This window comes from Zalophus californianus, chromosome 17 (assembly GCF_009762305.2).
Source record: "Zalophus californianus isolate mZalCal1 chromosome 17, mZalCal1.pri.v2, whole genome shotgun sequence".
NCBI lineage: Eukaryota > Metazoa > Chordata > Mammalia > Carnivora > Otariidae > Zalophus > Zalophus californianus.
The window spans coordinates 51,663,465-51,683,151 of NC_045611.1; the positions used below are offsets into that span (position 1 = coordinate 51,663,465).

At 55.4% G+C, this 19,687-nt stretch overlaps 1 protein-coding gene across 2 annotated transcripts; it reads right to left on the reverse strand.

Annotated features, from left to right (window-relative positions):
* Positions 1-7,361: 7,361 nt before the first annotated feature.
* MEIS3 (Meis homeobox 3) lies at positions 7,362-18,489 on the reverse strand. Of its 2 annotated transcripts, none has more exons than XM_027620173.1 (13): positions 18,154-18,489; positions 16,265-16,446; positions 15,915-16,074; positions 15,769-15,819; positions 14,763-14,813; positions 14,432-14,530; positions 11,999-12,110; positions 11,665-11,813; positions 10,768-10,844; positions 10,505-10,563; positions 10,314-10,397; positions 9,646-9,708; positions 7,362-7,816 (listed from the first exon to the last, which is right to left on the reverse strand). In XM_027620173.1, exons 1-12 carry the CDS (start codon positions 18,163-18,165, stop codon positions 9,659-9,661), a joined length of 1,086 nt encoding a protein of 361 aa, XP_027475974.1. In that variant the 5' UTR covers positions 18,166-18,489; the 3' UTR covers positions 7,362-7,816; positions 9,646-9,658. The 2 variants fall into 2 exon arrangements, with proteins under 2 accessions (XP_027475974.1, XP_027475973.1); XM_027620172.1 differs by having other exon boundaries at positions 14,432-14,581.
* Between the last annotated feature and the right edge of the window lie 1,198 nt (positions 18,490-19,687).

Sequence of the window (19,687 nt, forward strand, 5' to 3'; positions counted from 1 at the left end):
TTCGGTCTCTGTTTTTTTTTTTTTTTTTTAAAGATTTTATTTATTTATTTGAGAGAGAGAGAATGAGAGACAGCATGAGGGGGAGGAGAGTCAGAGGGAGAAGCAGACTCTCCGCCGAGCAGGGAGCCCGATGCGGGACTCGATCCCGGGACTCCAGGATCACGACCTGAGCCGAAGGCAGTCGCTTAACGAACTGAGCCACCCAGGCGCCCTCGGTCTCTGTTCTTAATTTCAAGTAGCGCGACAGCGGACACCTTTGTATGCATCGAGGGGTCTCCGTCCGCTTCTGAATTCCCGTTTTTAAACAGGCTTTCTCCATTATGGAAAATCGGAGAAGCTGGAAATAGTAAGAAGGGAAAAGAATCCCGCGGAATTCCCCGCACCCGCGAGGCTCGGCGCCGGTGTGTTTGATGAGAGCCGCACGGACGGCGGCGGGTCCTGTTTGCTTCTGTCCACAAAGCATCTGCACATGAACACGGCCCGGTTACTACCCGCGCGCCTGTCTCCTCGGGGCCTGCCCGGGGCCATGACCAGCTTCCTTCCATTCTGGTCTGGTCCGCCACCCCACCCACCCCCGCCTTTGCATGATGCCGCTCCCCAAACTTCTGGGCCGTTCCTTAGGGCAAGTTCCCAAGAGTGCAATTAGTTGGTCAAAAGGTTAGAGCATCTGTGAGTGCCTCCTTCATCCCCATCCCGTTTCACCAACCACCCCCCCTGCAACCATCAGTGTGTTCTCTAGAAGAATCTGTTTCTTGGTTCCTCTCTTTTTCTGCCTTTGCTCATTTATTTTGTTTCTTTTTTTTTTTTTTTAAGATTTTATTTATTTATTTGAGAGAGAGAGAGAAACAGCATGAGAGGGGAGAAGGTCAGAGGGAGAAGCAGGCTCCCCGCTGAGCCGGGAGCCCGATGTGGGACTCGATCCCGGGACTCCGGGATCATGACCTGAGCCAAAGGCAGTCGCCTAACCAACTGAGCCACCCAGGCACCCCATTTATTTTGTTTCTTAAAGTCCACACATGAGTGAGGTCATATGGTATTTGTCTTTCTCTGACCGGCTAATTTCACTAAGCATTATATCCTCTAACTCCAAACATGCCCTTGCAAATGGCAAGATTTCATTCCTTTTTATGGCTGAGTAATATTCCTTTGTATATGGGTGATGGGGATGAAGGAGCACACTTGTCCCGATGAGCACTGGGTGATGTACAGAATGGTGGAATCACTACATTGTATACCCAAAACTAATATAACATCCGTGGAAAAAAAAGAGTAACACATTACACTTACACGCACACACCCACAGAGCATTTCTGACGAGTCTTTGGCACAGACTGCAAGTTTCCCCTCCTTTTTAACCACCTGCATTTCTGTCCAACTTACAAGGGAAACTGCATGCATTTTGGTATAGTAGCAAACAGTAGTGCCTACTGTGTGCCAGGCACTGTTCTGGGAGATCTTTTTGTATTGACACAGAGCTGGCTCCTCGTTTTGCCTGGCTGTATAGTGGCCCATTACATGGATGGGCCGAACATTTATTTAACCAGGCCCGTTTGGAGAGACACTTAAGCAGTTTCAAATCTTTTGCTCCTACCAATAAAGCTGGCATGAATATACTTACACGTGGATCATTTCCAGATATGTATCCGTAGGATACATCTCTGGAGGTAGAATCACTGGTCCAAAGGAGGGTACATTTTAGTAGGTCATTTGATAGATTAGCCTACCTGTCCTTCCGTACAGGCTGCAGTGACTTATATTATTTTTATTTTCCCTGATTGCCAGTAAGCCCAAGCATCTTTGCATATCCTGGGCCATTTGTATTTCCTCTTCTGTTGGCTCAAATCCTAGACTCTCTGTCATTTTGTTATTGGTCTGTAGTAGCTCTTTATATATTCTGGATCTTAAGCATCATAGATGTTACTAACATTTCAGTTTGCTCCTTGTCTTTTGGCTTTACGGTGACTTTACTCAACATTTTTAAGTTTTTTGGTAGTCAAATTTCTCTCCTGTTATGACCTCTGAAAATGCCTTCCCTGACAAAAGGCATTAAAAATAGAGAAATAAATGGTTTATGGGAGAAACTAACCTCAGAGCTTCTCCTACCCACTGTCCAGGCAAGTCTCCTAAGAACATTACAGCTTATCAGGACTGTTCCTGCTTTCCCCCTCTTTTTCATGTTAAAACATAAATTAATGTCCCACTGGCAAGAAACAGAGTTCTTTTTATTTGTGTGTGTGTACGTGCACACAGGTAGGGAGGTGCTAAAAATGGAAGCTCTCCAATATCTGCCAAAAAGACTCAAGCATCCCCTGGGTTCAGACCCAATAAAACCATGCTAGGCCGTGAGTCTGAAGGAAACTGCCAGAAGAAGGGAGAAAACTCTTAACGTGCAGATATGGCCACCAGGGCCAAGCAGGGAGCCCGAAGCGGGGCTCGATCCCAGGACCCTGGGATCACGACCTGAGCCAAAGGCAGATGCTTAACGGCTGAGCCACCCAGGCGCCCCTGTTTATCTATTTTTCTTAATTTATTTTGACTCTTACAAAGGAGTTGTCTTCCTGATTTGAAAGAGTTCTTTATATTACATATATCGTTTACAGGGAGCCTGCTGGCTCAGTTGGTACAGCATGTAGTTCTTGATCTTGGGGTCGGGAGTTCGAGCCCCAGGTTGGGTGTAGAGTTTATTAATAAATTTTTTTAAAAAATATAGGGGGCGCCTGGGTGGCTCAGTTGGTTAAGCGACTGCCTTCGGCTCAGGTCATGATCCTGGAGTCCCGGGATCGAGTCCCACATTGGGCTCCCTGCTCAGCAGGGAGTCTGCTTCTCCCTCTGACCCTCTTCCCTCTCGTGCTATCTCTCATTCTCTCTCTCGCAAATAAATAAAATCTTAAAAAAATAAAAATAAATAAAAATAAAAAATATAGGGCACCTGGGTGGCTCAGTCGTTAAGCGTCTGCCTTTGGCTCAGGTCATGATCCCGGGGTCCTGGGATCGAGTCCCACATTGGGCTCCCTGCTCCTTGGGAGCCTGCTTCTCCCTCTGCTTCTCTCTCTGTCTCTCATGAATAAATAAATAAAATCTTTAAAAATAAATAAATATATACGGTTTAGGGGCGCCTGGGTGGCTCAGATGGTTAAGCGTCTGCCTTCGGCTCAGGTCGTGATCCCAGGGTCCTGGGATCGAGCCCTGCATCTGGTTCCCTGCTCCACGGGAAGCCTGCTTCTCCTTCTCCCACTCCCCCTGCTTGTGTTCCCTCTCTTGCTGTGTCTCTCTCTGTCAAATAAATAAAATCTTAAAAATATATATATATAGTTTATATATTTATATAATATATAGTCCTTTATATATGTGTGTGTATATATATATACATATATATAAATTTGTCGTGTGTGTAGTGAATATTTCCAAGTCAATGCTTGTTTTTTTAATTTCTTCCACCCTATGACCTCATTTTAACTGGCTCATCTGCCAAGATCCTATCACCAAATAAGGTCACATTCATAGGTCCTGGAAGTAGGACTTCAGTATATCTTTTTGGGGGACACAACCCAACTCATATCACCCCCCCCATAATCCACCCTCTGCATCGCAGCTCAGCACAAAGCACATACCCGACTCTGTCCTTTCTCTGCTCAAAATCCTTCTGAGACAATGGAATAATATCCCGCCACAAAAAGGAACAAAACATCGAGACACACTACAACATGAAGGAAACTTGAAAACTATGCTGAGTGAAAGAAGCCAGACACAAAAGACCATATAGTGGGGGTGCGCTTCAGCTCAGGCCCTGATCTCAGACTTGTGAGGTCGATCTGCATCGGGATCAGCACTCAGCATGGAGTTGGCCTGAAACTCTCTCCCTCTGCCCCTTCCCTCTTTCTAAAATAAACCTAAAAAAAAAAAAAAAGACCATATAGTGTATGATTTCATTTCTATGAAATGCCCAGAGCAGGCAAATCCATAGACCCAGAAAGTGGATTTATAGCTGCCCGAGGTTGGGAGTTGGGGTGGCAGGGGAGTGGCTGTTGAGGAGTACAAGGTTTCTTTCTTGGGGTAATGAAAATGCTCTACAGTTGATTATGGTGATGGCAGCACAACTCTGTGAATAGACTAGAGCCATCGACCTGCACACTTTAAATGGGAGGGTTTTAAGGTAGTGAATTAGCATCTCAATAAACCGGTTACAAACAAAACCGCCTTGCATGGCTCCCCAGCGCCCTCTGGAGGGAGCCCAGGCTCATTGCCTGCCCCACATTCACGGGCACCCGAGCTGAAATGACCCAGAGTCGCGCTGTCCTGGAAACAGAGCTCCCAAGAGCCTACAAAGCTACACGCAGAGAGACACCGCCGTGGACTCGTTCAAGGAGGCCCCCAGTTATAAAGATGACCCGCTTTGCCACACAATCCCCCCCAGACTCAGGTAGCGACGCCCAGAATCTCATAATCGCAAACACACGGGCTGGACGGAGGCACGATGTGACAGACGCAGCTGGGGACACGCGGGCGCCGGGCGGGGACAGGCTCAGCCGCGAACACGCTCCGCGCCAACCGCCCCCCACCCCCAGCCCGCCCGGCCCCGCCAACCGGCCCCGCAGACCCGGCGGGGACCCCACCTCCCCGGGCCGGAACCCGGGGCGGCCGCTGCTTCCTCACCCCAGGAAACGGGGGAGGTATTTTTAGTTACAATTAACCTCCCGCCAATTTCCCTCCTCCCCGGTGGCACATCCAATTGGTTTAATTAGAGAGGATTCAGCGAGAGGCATTTCCAGTCACCGAGCAGGTGGGGGGGAGGGGGGAGGGGAGCTGCCCCTCCCCCACTCGCCCGTGTCCCGGGTTCCCCCATCCCCCCCAACAGGCAGCGCCCGCAGGAATGCGCCGGCCTCCCCCCACACACCCCCCGCAGCCGACCTCGGCCCTCCCCCACCTGCCCTCAAAGGAGCGCCGGGAAGTCCTTGCTGCTCTCTATCCCTCATCCACCCCACTTCAGTCCTGCGGAGTTTGCGGGAGATAAACACGAATCCTAGTAACCAAAATCATAGCTAAACACAGAGAACAGTTCATGTTAGGCCCTTTCAAAATCAGACTCAGAATTCTATTTTTTTTTTTTTAAATAAAAGGGCGCACGGGCGGAGTGGTTGGCACGCGGGCTTCAGAGGTGCCAGGCTGCCGGTCTGAATGCAGATCCACACTCTCCAGCTGTGTGGCCCTGGGCGGGCTCAAGTTCGCCTCTCTGGCCCTCGGTTTCCTCATCTGGGAAATGGGGACAGCCATCGCACTTCCTTAGTGGTAAGGGTGTACCAGGTGGGCAGGTACGGAGCTCCTAGAACGGAACCTGGCCCCCAGAACGCAGCAGGTAACTCCCACTCCCGAACCGCTCTACTATTTACAACCTCCTGTCACCTCGCAGTATAAACCATGTGCTCATTTGCTCAGCCCTTTGTGGGGGTCCCCCACACTAGGACGCCAGCTCCTGAGGACAGGGGTCTTTGCCTTGCTCACGGCTGAGCCCGGAGAGCAGAGTGCGGACCCTGGAGACACCTGTGGCCTGAGTGAATGAGGCTCAGCTGCCCCGTTTCCTCTGCCCTCCACCTACTGTCCCCTGGGCACCTGCTGCGCGCCAGGTGCTGGCAGGGCTGAGGTTCAAGCCACTAAGGAAACAGGCGAATTAGTGACCGAGAGAATTCCAGGGAGGGGATGTTAGGAGGAAAAGGGATGGGGTAATAGAGGAGCGGCAGTCAGAAGGGGGGTGCTTTGGTTGGGCTGCTCCTGCATCTTTGCCGAGGGGACTCTGAGCTGGGGAAGGTGATCCAGGGCAAAGGGAGCAGCCAGGACGGAGGCGCAGAAGGAAGACTGAGCTATTTGCCACAAACAAGGGTCCAAACCCAAGCAACTTACAGTTTGCACTGAGCTCCACGGCGTCTTGGGAACAAAACGGCAGAATCGACAGACCCTGGAGTTGGCAGCAGCTGAAGCTCCCACCAGGGAAATTTGATCCACGTGCACTTCGTTGGGGAGGGTAAAGGCCTCTGTGGGTCACAGGCCTAACAGGGCCTCAGGTTCCGTGTTTGCATTATGAAGGTCCAGAGGCTGCTGTATCTTAGAAGGTGCGTATGAGAGGGGAGCCTGGGTGGCGCAGTCGGTGGAGCCTCAGACTCTTGATTTGGCTCAGGTCAGGATCTCAGGGTCATCAGATCAGGACCCAGAGCCAGTGCAGGCACGCTGCGGAGTCTGCTTATGCCTCTCCCTCTCCCTCTGCCCCGCCCCTGGCCCGCCCCTAACCCCACCCTCGCGCGCATGCTCTCTTTCTCTCAATAAAATCTTAAAAAAAACGAAGGTGAGTATGTCAGTGAGTGGTGTTTGGAGGTGGGCTTTGAGGGTCTCATGTGTCCAAGCGCGGGTCTGCTCAGTCCAAGTAAGTATCACGGAGCTGGTAGGGAGCAAAGCGGGGATTTGAACCCCGGCATGTTGGGCTGGAGTCTGGGTTCATGACCTCTCTGCTGGGCAGCCTGCTGGTCTGTTGGCCACACATGAATGTTTCTAAGGACAGCCCTGGGTAGCTGTGTTTGTGTCCCTTGGGACAGATGAAGAAGGTCATCTGCGAGCCACAGTGTGGGAGATTGATGCAGAAGTGGCCATTTTTCTTCATCCCTCCCCGTGTCCCCATCTCTTGTGCTGTGAGTTTGCAGCTCCCCATCCCCACCCTGTAAGGGGTGGAGTCTATGTCTCCTCCCTTGAATCTGGGCTGGCCTTGAGATTTGTGGCCAAGAGAATGCAGTGGAGATAACCAGGTCAGACCTGAGCTGGGGCCTCAGGAGGCTACAGATACACAGCAGAACCCTGTTGAAGTCACAAGAACTGCCCAGCAGAGCCTAGTAGATTAGCCCATAGAAATTTAGCCCATAGAATTATTAGTCCTAGTATTTTAGCCCATAGAATAATTAGCTAAAAAATAGTTGGCGTTTGAACCACAAAGCTTTGGAGTGGCTTGTTACACAGCAATAGCTAATTGATATAGAGTGCCTGAGGACAGTGGGAATTAAGAGTACCAATTATTGGGAAAGCTGGGTGGCTCAGTCGGGAAAGCGGCCACCTTCGGCTCAGGTCATGATCCCTGGGTCCTGGGATCTAACCCCACATCATGCTCCCTGCTCAGCGGGAAGCCTGCTTCTCCCTCTGCCCACTCCCCCTGCTTGTGCTCTCGCTCTCTGTTTCTCTCTCTCTCTCTCTCTGACAAATAAATAAGTAAAATCTTTTAAAAAAGAGTGTCAATTATTATAGTTGGTGATTCATGAGCTTCAAATTGATGAGAATTTGAATCTCGAAAGAGACACAAGAACTCAGATTGGTGCCTTTTTGTTTTTAAGACTTTATCATTAAAAAAAAAAAAAGTAGAAGACTTCCATGAAGGGAGGTAGGGGAGAGAAGGGGTGGGGAGTGGGCTGGGAGGGCGAGGGGGCCTCTTCCAAATGTCGGATCCGGCTGACCCCCCTTCCCTGACCTCCCCAGCTCAGCGCCAGTCCCTTCTCTGGCCTGGAGGCGGGGGACCCCCAGCCACCATCTTCTGAAGACCCAGGCCCGGGATCTCAGCTTGGGTTTCAGGCAGAAGTGAGGGCAGAAGCGGGGCGCAGGGTCTGGGGGCCTTGTCTTTGTCCTTGAGAGACCCTCGAGCGGGCGCTCAGGTCCCCATGTCCCAGTGGGGCCCCAGGGAGGTAGGCATTGCGTTGGGGGCCTTAGGAGGTGGGGTCCTGAAGTCAGGGGGCCAGGTGGGGACCGGAACCAGGTGTGAGCCTGGTGGTCACAGTCCAGAGGCTGGGGTCTGTGGAGAGGGGACGAGAGGCCAAGTCAGGAAGTGGGGAGGGGTCTGGCCCCACATCAGCCCCATAGTGAGAGGAATGCAGAGGGAGGGAGGGAAGCAGAATAGAAACAGAGGTGGCAGAGAGAGAGATGAGGTCCTCTGACACTCAGACCAGGCCATACCTGTCCTTGGTTGGTCAGGCCAGAGCTGAGACCCCCACCGACCTGCCAGGCCCCGGACAAACATGTCCATCTCTCCTTCCTAGGCTCCATGTCTAAGCCCTCCTAGGTCTCCATTCCCATCTCCCAGGCTTTCTGTTGGCCCCAAGCTCATTACTCACTCATGCAGCCTGCTGGCGCCAGCCCAGCCCAGTCCTCCTTCCCCCTCTTCGGTGTGAAGGCAGTGGTTATGGCGGCGGGTGGCTGTCTCATAGCCATGAGTTTGCTAACTGCACTGGGCCTTTGCATATGCTATTTCCCTCCTTTCCTGCCTCACTCCTTCCATTCTCCTGGTCTCAGCTCCCAAGTCCCCTCTTCCAGGAAGTCTTCCCTGAATGCCCCCAGCCTGGGTCTGATGCCCACTCTGGGCTCCTCCATGTCCTGGGTTCCCTCATCCCAGCCCTGCTCACTTTGGATCATCACTCTCTGAAGACAAGTCCGTCTCCCCTGCTGGACAGTGAGACCCGTGAGGGCAAGGCTGGGCTGTCGTGGTCACTGCTATGTCCCAAGTACCAGCCAGCACAGGGCCAGGCACAGAAGTGCTCAGGGAATGTGCATTAAATGAATGAAGGAATGAAGAGGTGCTAAACTAAAGACTGCATCTAGAGGGCACTAGGAAGGCACAGAAGAGTTTTAATCCAGAGAGAGTCAAGATCTGATTTGTGTTGTAGAAATTCCAGGCAGCCTCTCAACCCTGGGTCTTTGCACATGCTATTCCCTCTGCTTTTCTGAGCTGAGTGAACCTGCACAAGTGAACTCTTCTTTCTGAGCATCAATTTTCTCATCTGTAACATGAAAATAATAATTTCTCCCTTTTGGGGTTTTTATGAAGACTAAGTGAGAAGATGCTCTAAAGTCTTAAGACATGGGAGAGTAAAAGAATGTACCCTACTCCCTTGCCCCCCACTTCTACCCAGTGAACTCCTATTCATCCTTCAATGCCCTACTCAGAAGTCACTTCCTCTATGAAGTCTTTCCTGATATCTCGGAGATAGGTGCTGTCTCTCTCCTCTGAGCAAGCTGTGTTTTATTGTTTCAGCCGTTGCTCTGGACTGTCATTCTTTGCTGGTGTCCACTTCCTCAAAAGCCCAAATCTTCTCAAGAGCAGGACCCTATGTGAGGCTGCTCAATATGCTGGAGATGTATGAATGGGTAGGTGTGTGGATGAATGGGTTTGTAGGTGGGTGGGTGAGTGTATGGAGGTGGACATATGAGTGGGGTGATGTATTTTCTGATGGATGACAGGTAGTAAGTGGATGCACGGATGGATCATGGGTAGGTAGGTAGGTGAGTGAATGCGTGGATAAGTGGATGGATGTGTGGGTGGGTGGATCAGGGTGGAGGTGGATGGGTGAATGGGTAGGTGGGTAGATAGGTGAATGGATAGTGAGTGGACATTTGTTTGGATGGATAGTAGGTAGGTTGATGATTGATGGATGGATAAATACACAGACGGATGAAGGAGCAGATGGATGGATGAATCATCTCCCCACTAAGCCCTGGAGAACCCTCAGTTCAGGGACCCATGCTGACCCTGCTCTGGGTAAGCCCAATATTGGAATCTGGAGGTCTTACCAAGGTTTGAGAGCCGAACAACCCCCAACCCAGTACCCCCAGACATTGGACACTCACACTTGTCCTGAATCTATAGATAATGCCACTCTCCTTCTAAGTTCAAACTCATTCCCATCGACCCTGGAAGACAAAAGAGTAAGGTTGTGAGTCTTCGCCAGACATCCCCATATGCCCCTAAATCCCTCCCACCTGCTCCTTCCCCAGGGGATCCCTCTATCAGGACAGACTGTGTCATCATTTAAGAAAGTACTAGTCCTGGGATGCCCGGGTGGCTCAGTCGGTTGAGCCTCTGAGTCTTGGTTTCAGCTCAGATCCTGAGATTGAGCCCTGAGTTGTGCTCTACGCTCAGCACAGGGTCTGTTTGTTCCTCTCCCTCTCCTGCTCCACCCCTACCCCACCTCCACCCCGCTCGCGCTCGCGCGCGCATGTGTGTGTATGTGTGTGTCTGTGTGTGTGTTGCGCTCTCTCTCAAATAAAGTAAATAAGTAAATAAAATCTAAAAAAAAAAAAGGTACTAGTCCTTTAAGGAAAAGTAGAACCTTCCAAAGGATGGGCAGGGCCTGGAAGAAGCACCAGGAAATCTGCAATTGCCTCTCCAGCTCCACTGTTATGCAAATGAATTACTGCATTATTCATGAACTTAATCCCAGAAGGTGGGACATCTCCATTGCGAGAAGGGGCCTGGTGTGTTGGGGGCATGGCTTAGTTAAGGGGCGGGGACTTACCTGGAGGCCTGACAGTCATGTGCGGCTGAGCTTCCGTGAAGCCCCCCATTGGCTGACCCTCTGGGCTGAAGGCTGCACTCTGCCCTGGGAGGGAGGTTGAGGGGTGCAGGCTGAGCCCCAGGATATGCTGGTCCCAGCTTTGATACTCCCCAGGGAACATTAGGCCCTCTCTCCCCACCTTCTCCCTGTACCTGTGCGGTTGGATTGATCGATCATTGGTTGCACGATGCGTCTCCGGGCGTTAATGAACCTGGGAGGGGGTTATGGAAACCGAGCAGGGTGTAAAGAGGGAGTAGGAGAGAGGCAGAAACGAACACACGGAGACACAGCTGGAGAAGACGGGGAGAGGAGAGGCTCCCAGGGGCTGCGGGGCCTCCTTCAGCACCGCGGACAGCGCCTGGCCTCCCACCCCGGCCTGGCCCACGGACCCGCACAAGCCTCCTGGGTCACTCACCAGTTGTTGACTTGCAGGATGGTGAGCCCCGTGTCCTGCGCCAGCTGTTTCTTCTGCTCCTCCGAGGGGTATGGGTGCTGTGGTCACCAGCAAGAGTCACCCTGCCTGCCCAGCGGCCATCTGGTCCCCAAGGCCTGGCCCCATGAGGATGGTGAACCCAGGCTGGGGCAGGGCCGGGAGGAGCCAGCTCTTCGGAGCTGCTCCAGGCTCCCCCAGGGCCCAGTGGAGGGAAGCGGAGCCAAGCTTCGGGCAATTATGCCTGTGGACGCCCCCGCCTCTTCCAGCAATTAGAGGCTAATTGGCCAGCTCTCATTAGGGAGACTGAAGCTCAGGGTGGGGGCTCCAACACCAGAAAGGAGGCAAAGCCCAGCACGGGGCCCTGTCTGAGTCTCTGTCAGGGTCCCACTGCATGTCTTTCTCTGTCCCGCTCTCCGTCCCTCTGCGACTTAGCCTCTCCCTCTCTTCCTGTCTGTATTTTCCCGGCTCCCTCCACGAGGCAGCATGCTGCACTGGATAAGGCCAAACTGCCTGCATCTGAACCCACCTCTGGCTAGGAGACCTCTGGGCTCCTCACCTGCAAAATGGAGCTCCTCACAGCCCCATCCTCATAGGCTCTGTTTGGTGATGATTGACGGGGGGGGGGGGGGGCGGATGTGAATGGGTGGTGCGTTGGGGGCAGGACTGAGTGAGTTCAGAGCCCTAGCGGCACCTGGCACGCAGTTAGCACTCACAGATGCTTGCTCTTGTTAACCGCCTCCCCTTGAGGTTCGCCCTCAGTATCTCCCCCATGCCTCAGTCTCCCATCACTGGGTCTCCCTCAGGGCCTCATTCTCTGTGTGGCCATCCTTCTCCTTCTCTCTCTATGCCCACCCTGCACCCGGGCCCCAGGGCTCTCACCGAGAGGTGCTGGAACAGCCAGGCTCTCATGATATTGGTAGCCACCTTGGGGAAGATGCCCCTCTTCTTATTCCGCCGCCGCTCCTGGTCCAGCTCCTCGTCCTCTCCCCCGGAACTGGGAGAGGCCACGCTTGTGTCTAGTCCGTCTCCTGAGGGAGGACAGGCATGCTGTGCTTGTGGGCAGTGAGCGGGGTGACCAGAGGGACCCAGAACCCTCACCCAAGAGACCGCTCCACACCCCTGTCATCCTTGCGCCTCTGGAAGTCCTACTTGCTGTCTAACTTCAATCCTCAGACAACTCCCACATTTCCCCTCCACCTCCCAGGCATCTTACCTTGGTCACTGGAGTTGTCCCCACTCTGGGAGGCTAGGCCCCCACTGGATGGACCCGGGGTCCCCAAACGTACAGACCCGCTGTCCTCATGGTCTCTAATCCATGTATTATTCTAGAAAACAAGAGCTAGAGGTCAGTGCCAAGGCTTGGGTGCTCTATAGCCCAGTGGCTGAGACCATGGGCTCTGGAGCTGGGACACCTGAGTGTAAAGCCTGTCCCTGCCTCTTTCCTGGCTGTGTCACCTTGGGCGAGTTGCTTCAATTCTCTGTGCCTTTGTTTCCTCAACTGGAAAACAGGACAACTCTCCCTACCTCACAGAGAGTGGAGAACTCAGTGAGTTCATTCACATAAAGACACATAGCAATCGCCCCATAAAGATGAGCTTATACAGATCCATGAGAGCTTATCTGAAATCCCTGGGGAGCAGCAGTGTTTCAGAATTCAGAACTTTCCACATTTTAATTTTTTTAAATTTATTTTTAAAAGTAATCTCCAACTCACAACCCCAAGATCAAGAGTTGCACGCTCTACCACCTGAGCCAGCCGGGTGCCCCTTAGAACTCTTCACATGTGTAGACTGTAAATCTGTGCACACACTGTGTATTTCATAACACCCCCAGCAGGGTCTGGGGCTTAACCTCCTCATCAAACTCATTAACATTTCTGCAGCAAGATGGATGAATATTTAACTAAGTGGAATAAATAAAGTCTATAAATAGCCTCTCATTAGTTCACGTCAGACTTTGCTGCCAAATGAGTTTGCACTAAACTTACGGGGGATAAAAACAACTTTCAGTTTTCAGCGATGGGGAGGGAGGTGTCTCTGAATTGCAGATCGGGGGAGTTCAGGCTGTGCTTTCTTTATGCAGACTCCGACACACTTTGAAGAACTGGACAATGCCTTGGATCCGCCCTCGGCCCCAGTTCTGTGTCCTGGGAGGCTGACCTACCTGTACACACTTCATCAACACCCTTTGTCATTCAGTTTAAGGTTCAGCTCAATTGTTGGGAGGCAGACCGGGTGGGTTCAGCTCTTGTTGAACCCCAGGGTGCCCCACCTGCCCTATTGATTACCCTCAACCCTGCCTGTTGCTTTGTAAGCAACCCTCCCCGCCCCCCCGCCATGGCCCATTGCGGGTACATCATCTATCCTGCAGGGGCCGGGCTGGAGATGCCAAAGCTGAGAAGGTTTCTCCAGGTGTGGTATGTCTGTGTGGAATTGTGTGTTTGATTGCATGATGGACAGGCGAGTGAATTGTGGACTCATCAGTCCGAAGGCTTTTGAGCTTGGCTGTAAGGGTCGCCTCTGGCTCTTCTAGCGCTGGGTCTGATGGGACGCTGTGGGTGAGCATCCACAGCGGTGTGCCCGAAGCTGTCTTGAGATTGCGGTGTGGCACAGCTCAGTGTGCTCACGCCTGTGTCCCTCTCTGAGATGGCCAGGTGGCTGTATGTGACCATCACGAGGCCACAGTGTTCTAAGTTTGTGTCTGTTGTTCCAGGGCTGGGTTGTCTTCTTTGTGAGATGGTGTGTGTGGTTACCACGCCGGTGGCTTTGTGCATACACCGGGCTGGACGACTGCCATGGGTGTGTATCAGAGGCTGCGTGAAAATGTGGAATACGGCGATGCCTCTGAGTGGGGCTCTTGCTGTGCATGTGCAGATTGTGCGTTGTCGGGGAGAGGGTCCTCGAGGCCTGTCTGTGACTGCTGTGCGCAGCCGGCCCGAGTCTGTGTCGGGGTACGGCCCTGTGCCTGTATCTGGGGCGGGTGTGGCCACCTTGCGGTGGTGGCCCGGGTCAGGCTCCGCGCGGCTGTTATGTGACTGTCAACAAAACGAGTCCATCTGCACCTGGGGCTAGGGGCTGCGGCGCGGCACGGGCTGTGGGCACCTGCTCCGGTCCGGCTGTCACGTGGCGAGGGTGGCTCATGTCTGAGTGTGCACAGGCCCTGTGCTCGTGCAGCTCTGGGTCTAAGTGCGGCGCTGTCCGAGTCTGTGTGGCAGGATCTGGGCCGTTTGGCTCCGTCTCCACCCGTGTGACTGTTGTGTGGCTGGGCATGCTCTAGAAGTGCGGGTCTCGGACAGGCTGTGCGGCGCACGACGTTGCTCAGCGGCTGGGACGTGTGTGTTTGAGTAGGGTGGTATACGCTCTCATCTAGCGGCGAGGGCGAACGGCTGTAACTGAGTTTGCGCGGCTGTGTCTGACGCTCTGTGGGTGTGGCTGAGTCGACACGTGTGTGCGTGTGTGCGCATGCGCTGCTATCCCGCTGTGTCCCGGTCTGCGCAGCCGCCGCGTCGTTGGCACATGCCCAGGGGTCAGGCGTGGCCGGCTGAGGTAGCGGGGTGTGTGTGTGCGCGCCCTCACGCTGTAGCCCGGCCGTGTCTGCTCACGGATTTGGTTGCGGGGTGATGCCTGGTGCCCCTTCCCCGGCCCACCTGATCCGGGAGGCTGGGGCAGGAGGCCGGGTAGTCCTCGAGGTCCTCCCTGCAGCTGCCATCCCGATCCTCGATGACCAGGTCGATGGGCATCTTTCCCTTGAGGCAGGTGATGTAGCGGTGACAGAAGTTGTCGCACAGGTCGTGGACCTGAGGGGGCACCGGGGTACTGGGGGGGCCACCCGGGGGCCAGGGCTGGGGTGTACAGGGATGGGGGCAGCATTCTGCTCCAACTCCAGTGGGCAGAGGGCCTGAAGGAGGGGTGGAAGGGGTGAGAAGGGGAGGGGTGGGGGGGCAAGCAAGGGTGTGAGGGGAAGTGAGAAGCACTCACCTTCTCCAGCTCCAGCAGGTGGAAGCGGAGCACCTGAATGGCCTGTATCATCTGAAAATGGAGACAGGAAGAGACAGAGCAGGGGACAGAGGGAGGGATGGAGGGAGAGGAAGAGGGAGGGAAAGAGAGAGAAAGAGGGAGATGGACAGGAGGAGGGGGAGGAAGAGAAAGGAGAGAGAGGAACAGAACGAGTAAGACAGAATGACAAAGACAGAGGACAGGCAGAGAGGGACAGAACCACAGGGGCAGAGAGCAACAGGGAACAGAGACAGAGACCCAGAATTAAGGGAAGATGGAATGTCAGAGAGTCAGAGACAGAGAAAGAGAAGCAAGAGGTGGAAGAGACAGGAAAGGATCCATTGCAGGAGGAGTGAATGAAGGTCTGCTATGATAAAAATACTCCATTCTTTGCCTGCTTGCCCTGTGCTCCATTCCCCACCCTCTGACTCTAAACTACATTTCCCAGAGTCCTTTGCCAAAAGGGTCAGCCAATAGGAAGCCCTGGCGGGAGCTGGAAAACAAAAGAAAGGGAGAAGCCAGGGTATTTTTCCTTCCCTCTCCCCCTCCTCTCTCCTTTGTGCTTTGTCCCTGCACTCATCTTGGCGTGGGCTCTGCTGTCCTGGCTGATAGAACAGCTAATGCCTATTGAGTTCTGTGCCAGGCACTGTTCTAAGTGCTTGACTCTTGTTAGCTCATTATATCCTCACAACAGTCCTATGAGATAGGAATTGTTCCTAGCTACAGATGAGGAAACCGAGGCACAGGGAGATTCAGCTACTTGTCCTGGTCCACAGAACTAGTGAGTGGCAGAGGTCGGATTTGAACTCAGGCCATCAGTCCCCATTCTCAAACTCTAGGCTATACTCATTGCAAATGGGCAACAATTATCACTGTTTGATCAAGTGGGTCAGGTGACCTCTGCTCCCACAACCAACCCCAGGGCTGTGGAGGGTGGGACAGGAGACCCCTGCGGAGGAAGGAGCACTGGGGAGGGCGCAGGTCTCACCAGATTGTCCAGCTCCGGGTTGGAGGAGAAGAGGGGCCTCTCAGAGCGGACCTGGGAGGAAGAGAGAGACCAGGGAGGGGGCGCCCTGTCTCCAGCCCACCCCCCCTCGCTGGCTCTCCTGGCACACAGCAGATGGGGGTGCCCACCTGCTTGGCAAAGGCAGCGATGTCCTCGTTGAAGGAATCAGAGGAGCATACATCACCACCTGGAGGTGTGCCCAGCCCAGCCCCGGCCCCATCCCGGGGCGAGCACGTGGCCAATTCACATTTCTCAAAGACCAGGGCCAGCAGTGGGAAGAGCGGGTGTCTGGGGGAAGCAGGAGAGAACGTTCATGAGGGAAAGCAGGGGACGTGTGGAGTATGGAGCACCTAGGAGAGGGACAGAAGACCCAAGGGAAGAGATGGAGAGATGAAGACAGAGCAAGAGCGTCAGAGAGACAGAGAAAGGGGCCCGAATCCCAAGACCCCACGGAGCCTTCAGTCGTGTCCCCACTCACCCGTAGATCTCATCCTTCTCCCTCCTCAGGCCATCACTGTCCAAGCCCGGGGGCTGGGGCTGGGGAGGCTGGTGGGGGCCATAGGGCCCGGGGGCTCTCGGTGTCGAGGGCACTGCCTCCGAGAAGCCAGCCAGGGCTGCGGTGCTGTCCACGATGCCTGGGTAGTGGGGCAGCTCATCATACTGGGGGGAGGCAAGAGGGGGAGAGCCCCAGGGAGGCATCAGGAAACCTCCCTACCCTGGCACCCAGGAGATGCCCCTCCCTGCCCCCCAGAACCAGCCCTTTCATTCCCCGTGTCTGAGCCCTGCCACCTTTAGACCGCGGACATCCCATGGAGCTCTCTGGGCGGGTCTGACAGCCCTGTCCCACGGTCTTCTCTTATACCCCTGGCCTGTGAAAAATGTTCCATCAGAGATTCTTGATGTGTGGGCAGAAGGGTCCAGAGGAGACAGACTGACCCAGGTCTCAGGTGTGAGGATCAAGGTGGGGGTCAAGGATCAGCTGATGGTAACTCCCAGCTCCTCCCAGAGCAAGGAGGGGAGGGAGGGAGGGGAGAGAGCCATGGAGAGATTCAGATAGAGACTAGGAGCAAGATACAAGAGAGAGACAGAGGGTAGGAAAGAGAGGGCTGGAGGAGAGAAGATACAGGAGAGAGAGAAAGATGCTCGCTCGTGGACACTTCCCATAAAAGCAGCGCATCATTTATGCATAAATGTACGTCTACACTGTCCCCCCCTTCAATTTCATCCCACAGTTGTCAAATGTGTACATCTGACTGTACATATTTAACAACTTGTCACACCCCACTCACCATGGGAATCCACCCCTCCACACACACATATACACAAACACAGAGCCAAACACCAGACACAGCAATGAAGGAATGAGCCGGTGAACGAATGAATGAGGCATTTAGCGCCCGTGTGAATGAATGAATGAGGCATGTAGCACAGCGCCTGGCACACATTCCATACACACTTGTTGAACCGAAGTGGAACCCCGTACAACCGCACAGCCCACTTGTGTGATCAGCCCCAAAGCGAACCACTGTCATCACAAAAGCATGCACACTGGGGAAGCCCGAGGGGCCTTAAACCACCCAGGCTAAACCCTCTCCCTGGGCTTGAGGAAACAGGCTCAAAGAAACCGAGAGACTCAAACAGAAGGATGCAGGCATTCCCACCATGGGTCGCGGGCCCCTGCCCCAGGCGGCTGTGCACCGAGGGCTCTGTGTGTGTATGTCCCTCTCTCCGTCTCTTTCTCTTCCTCCTCTCCTAACTTCTCCTGAGCCCCAAAGTTGAATCCAACTGTTCCCTGCGGTTCCTCGCACATCCTAAGATGTGCAATGGGGTCCTCACAGCCTGCCATGTTCCCACACCCCTGCACCCCCAAAGGTGTATACTCACCTCCTCGCCTGATCTCTGATCTCCCCATCCCCAGGACCATAGAAGAGAGAATCCCTCGGCCCAGCCCGGTGAGACGCCCCCCTCCCCTCCCAGGACTGTCCCCACCCCTAACCCTCAGGAGGACTTGGAACAAAAGTAGACCGGGGAGGAGGACTGGGGAGGGCAGAAGAGGAAGGAGGGGGTAGGAGAAAGGATCTGAGATGGAGCAGGAGACCCAGGGGTGGAGGGAGGGGGAGACCCGGAGCAGAGACAGGGGAGACCCGGGGATCGAGAGAGGAGGAGACCCAGGGGTGGAGAGAGGGGGAGACCCGGAGCAGAGACAGGAGAGGCCGGGGGCAGAGTGGGGAGGCAGAGAAAGAGATGGAGGAGGGGGCGGGACGGGCCGACGGGGGCCGGGGCGCCGGAGCGGGGCGGGGAGGCGGGCGACGGAGGGACGGGGTGCGCGGCCGGGCTGGGGCACGGGGTGCCCGCCCTCAGACCTACCCTCCGGGCCATGGGCTGATGCCGGCGGCAGCTCCCGGGTCCCTCCAGCGGGGCGGGCGCAGCCCGGGGCAGCGGCCCCCGACGGGCCGCGGTGCGGACGCCAGGGGGTGGGGCAGGAGACCGGGGGCCCGACCCCCCCACCCCCGCCGCCGTCAGTGGCCGGCGCCGGGCAGCCCGGAGGTTGCGTGCATGGACCCCCGGCGCCCTCCCCCCGCGGGGGTCAGGGCGAGGGGCTCATGCCGGCGGGGGCGGGGGTGAGCGGGGGGTACGGGCCCCCGGTCCTTCCCCCCCCGGGGTCCCGGGAGGATCGGGGCGGCCCGAGGACGATGGACCGGGAGACTGGGGAGACCGGGGGTAGGGGGAGACTGGGAGGGGGCGCGGGCGAGGGGTCGGGGGCGCGGGGCGCGGGGCGCGGGCGGGGGCGGCGGGGGGCTCCCCGCGCGGGGTCCCGGCGGCGGCGGGCCGGACGGCTGCCGGCGGCTGGGTGGTTCGGTGTCTCCCCGCCTCCCCGTCTCTCCCGGTCTCTCCCGGTCTCTCCCTCTCTCTGTGGTCACATCCGGAAGTTCCACATCGAGATGCTTAACCCACTGTCCGCCGGTGGCTGGGCCGCGGGCGGGGCGGGCGGGGCGGGCGGGGAGGCCGGGGCGGCCGGCCCCTCCCCCTCCCCTCCCCCTTCTCCCCCCCTTCCCCCCGCCGCCGCCCTAGGGGCGGCCTTTGTGTCGGGGTCTCCCCGGGTCCCCACCCCGGCTGCCTCTGTCCGCGCCGCCCTCTCCCCGCACCCGGCCCAGGCCTCCTCAGCCTCCCGCCCGGCGGCCGCCACAGGTCTCTGTCCGCCCGGCCCGCCCCCGCTCCCCGGCTCCGCGGCTGCCGAGCCTCCTGCTCCCTTTCTCTCCATGTCCTTCCCTCTTTGTCTCTCTCTCTCTCTTTGTCTCTGTCTGTCTGTCTGTCTCTAGGAGACAAACGAGCAGACAGAGGAGAGAATTGGAGGCTGGAAGTAACCAAATCCCATATTTTCATTTCTGTTCTTCCTCTGGGCCCCCTAACTTCCCTCCCCTGGGAGCCAAGGATGCTCATGTGCCTGTGTCTGAAGCCATCTGTGTGTGTGTGTGTGTGTGTGTGTGTGTATGTCTGGTTGTGGGGCAATGCATGGGGATGTGCGCGTGTTTGCAGGGTTGTAGCTGTCTCTGAATATGGTGAGTACTGAGACTGTGTCTGCCTGAGTTTGCACACACGAATCCGGACCTCGGATGTCAGTGTCAGTCCATGTATGGTGTGTGTGGGAGGGCCGTGTGTGCATACGCATGGGTGGTTGCACCGGTGTGCAGGCCTGGAGGTGTCCCTCTGTCCCTCTGCCCCATTTTGACCCCTGCCTTTCACAGGGGTCTCCCCTGCCCTCAGTTTGGGCAGTTTCTGGAATCTGCAAGGTTGAGGGTAAATCATGTACCTACCTGCTCGCATATCTGTCGGGGAGCTGGTCTGCGGTTTTTATCTGGTTCCTGGAGGATCTGGGACCCAGACAGACTTTGCAACTGGT

Excerpts from the sequence above, each read along its gene's own strand:
- MEIS3 (XM_027620172.1), bottom strand. Across the intron at positions 16,075-16,264 it reads GAGAAGGATGAGATCTACGG|ACACCCGCTCTTCCCACTGC; the intron begins GTGAGTGGGGAC and ends TGCTTCCCCCAG. Across the intron at positions 9,709-10,313 it reads CATGACTGTCAGGCCTCCAG|GGTCGATGGGAATGAGTTTG; the intron begins GTAAGTCCCCGC and ends TTTGTCTTCCAG.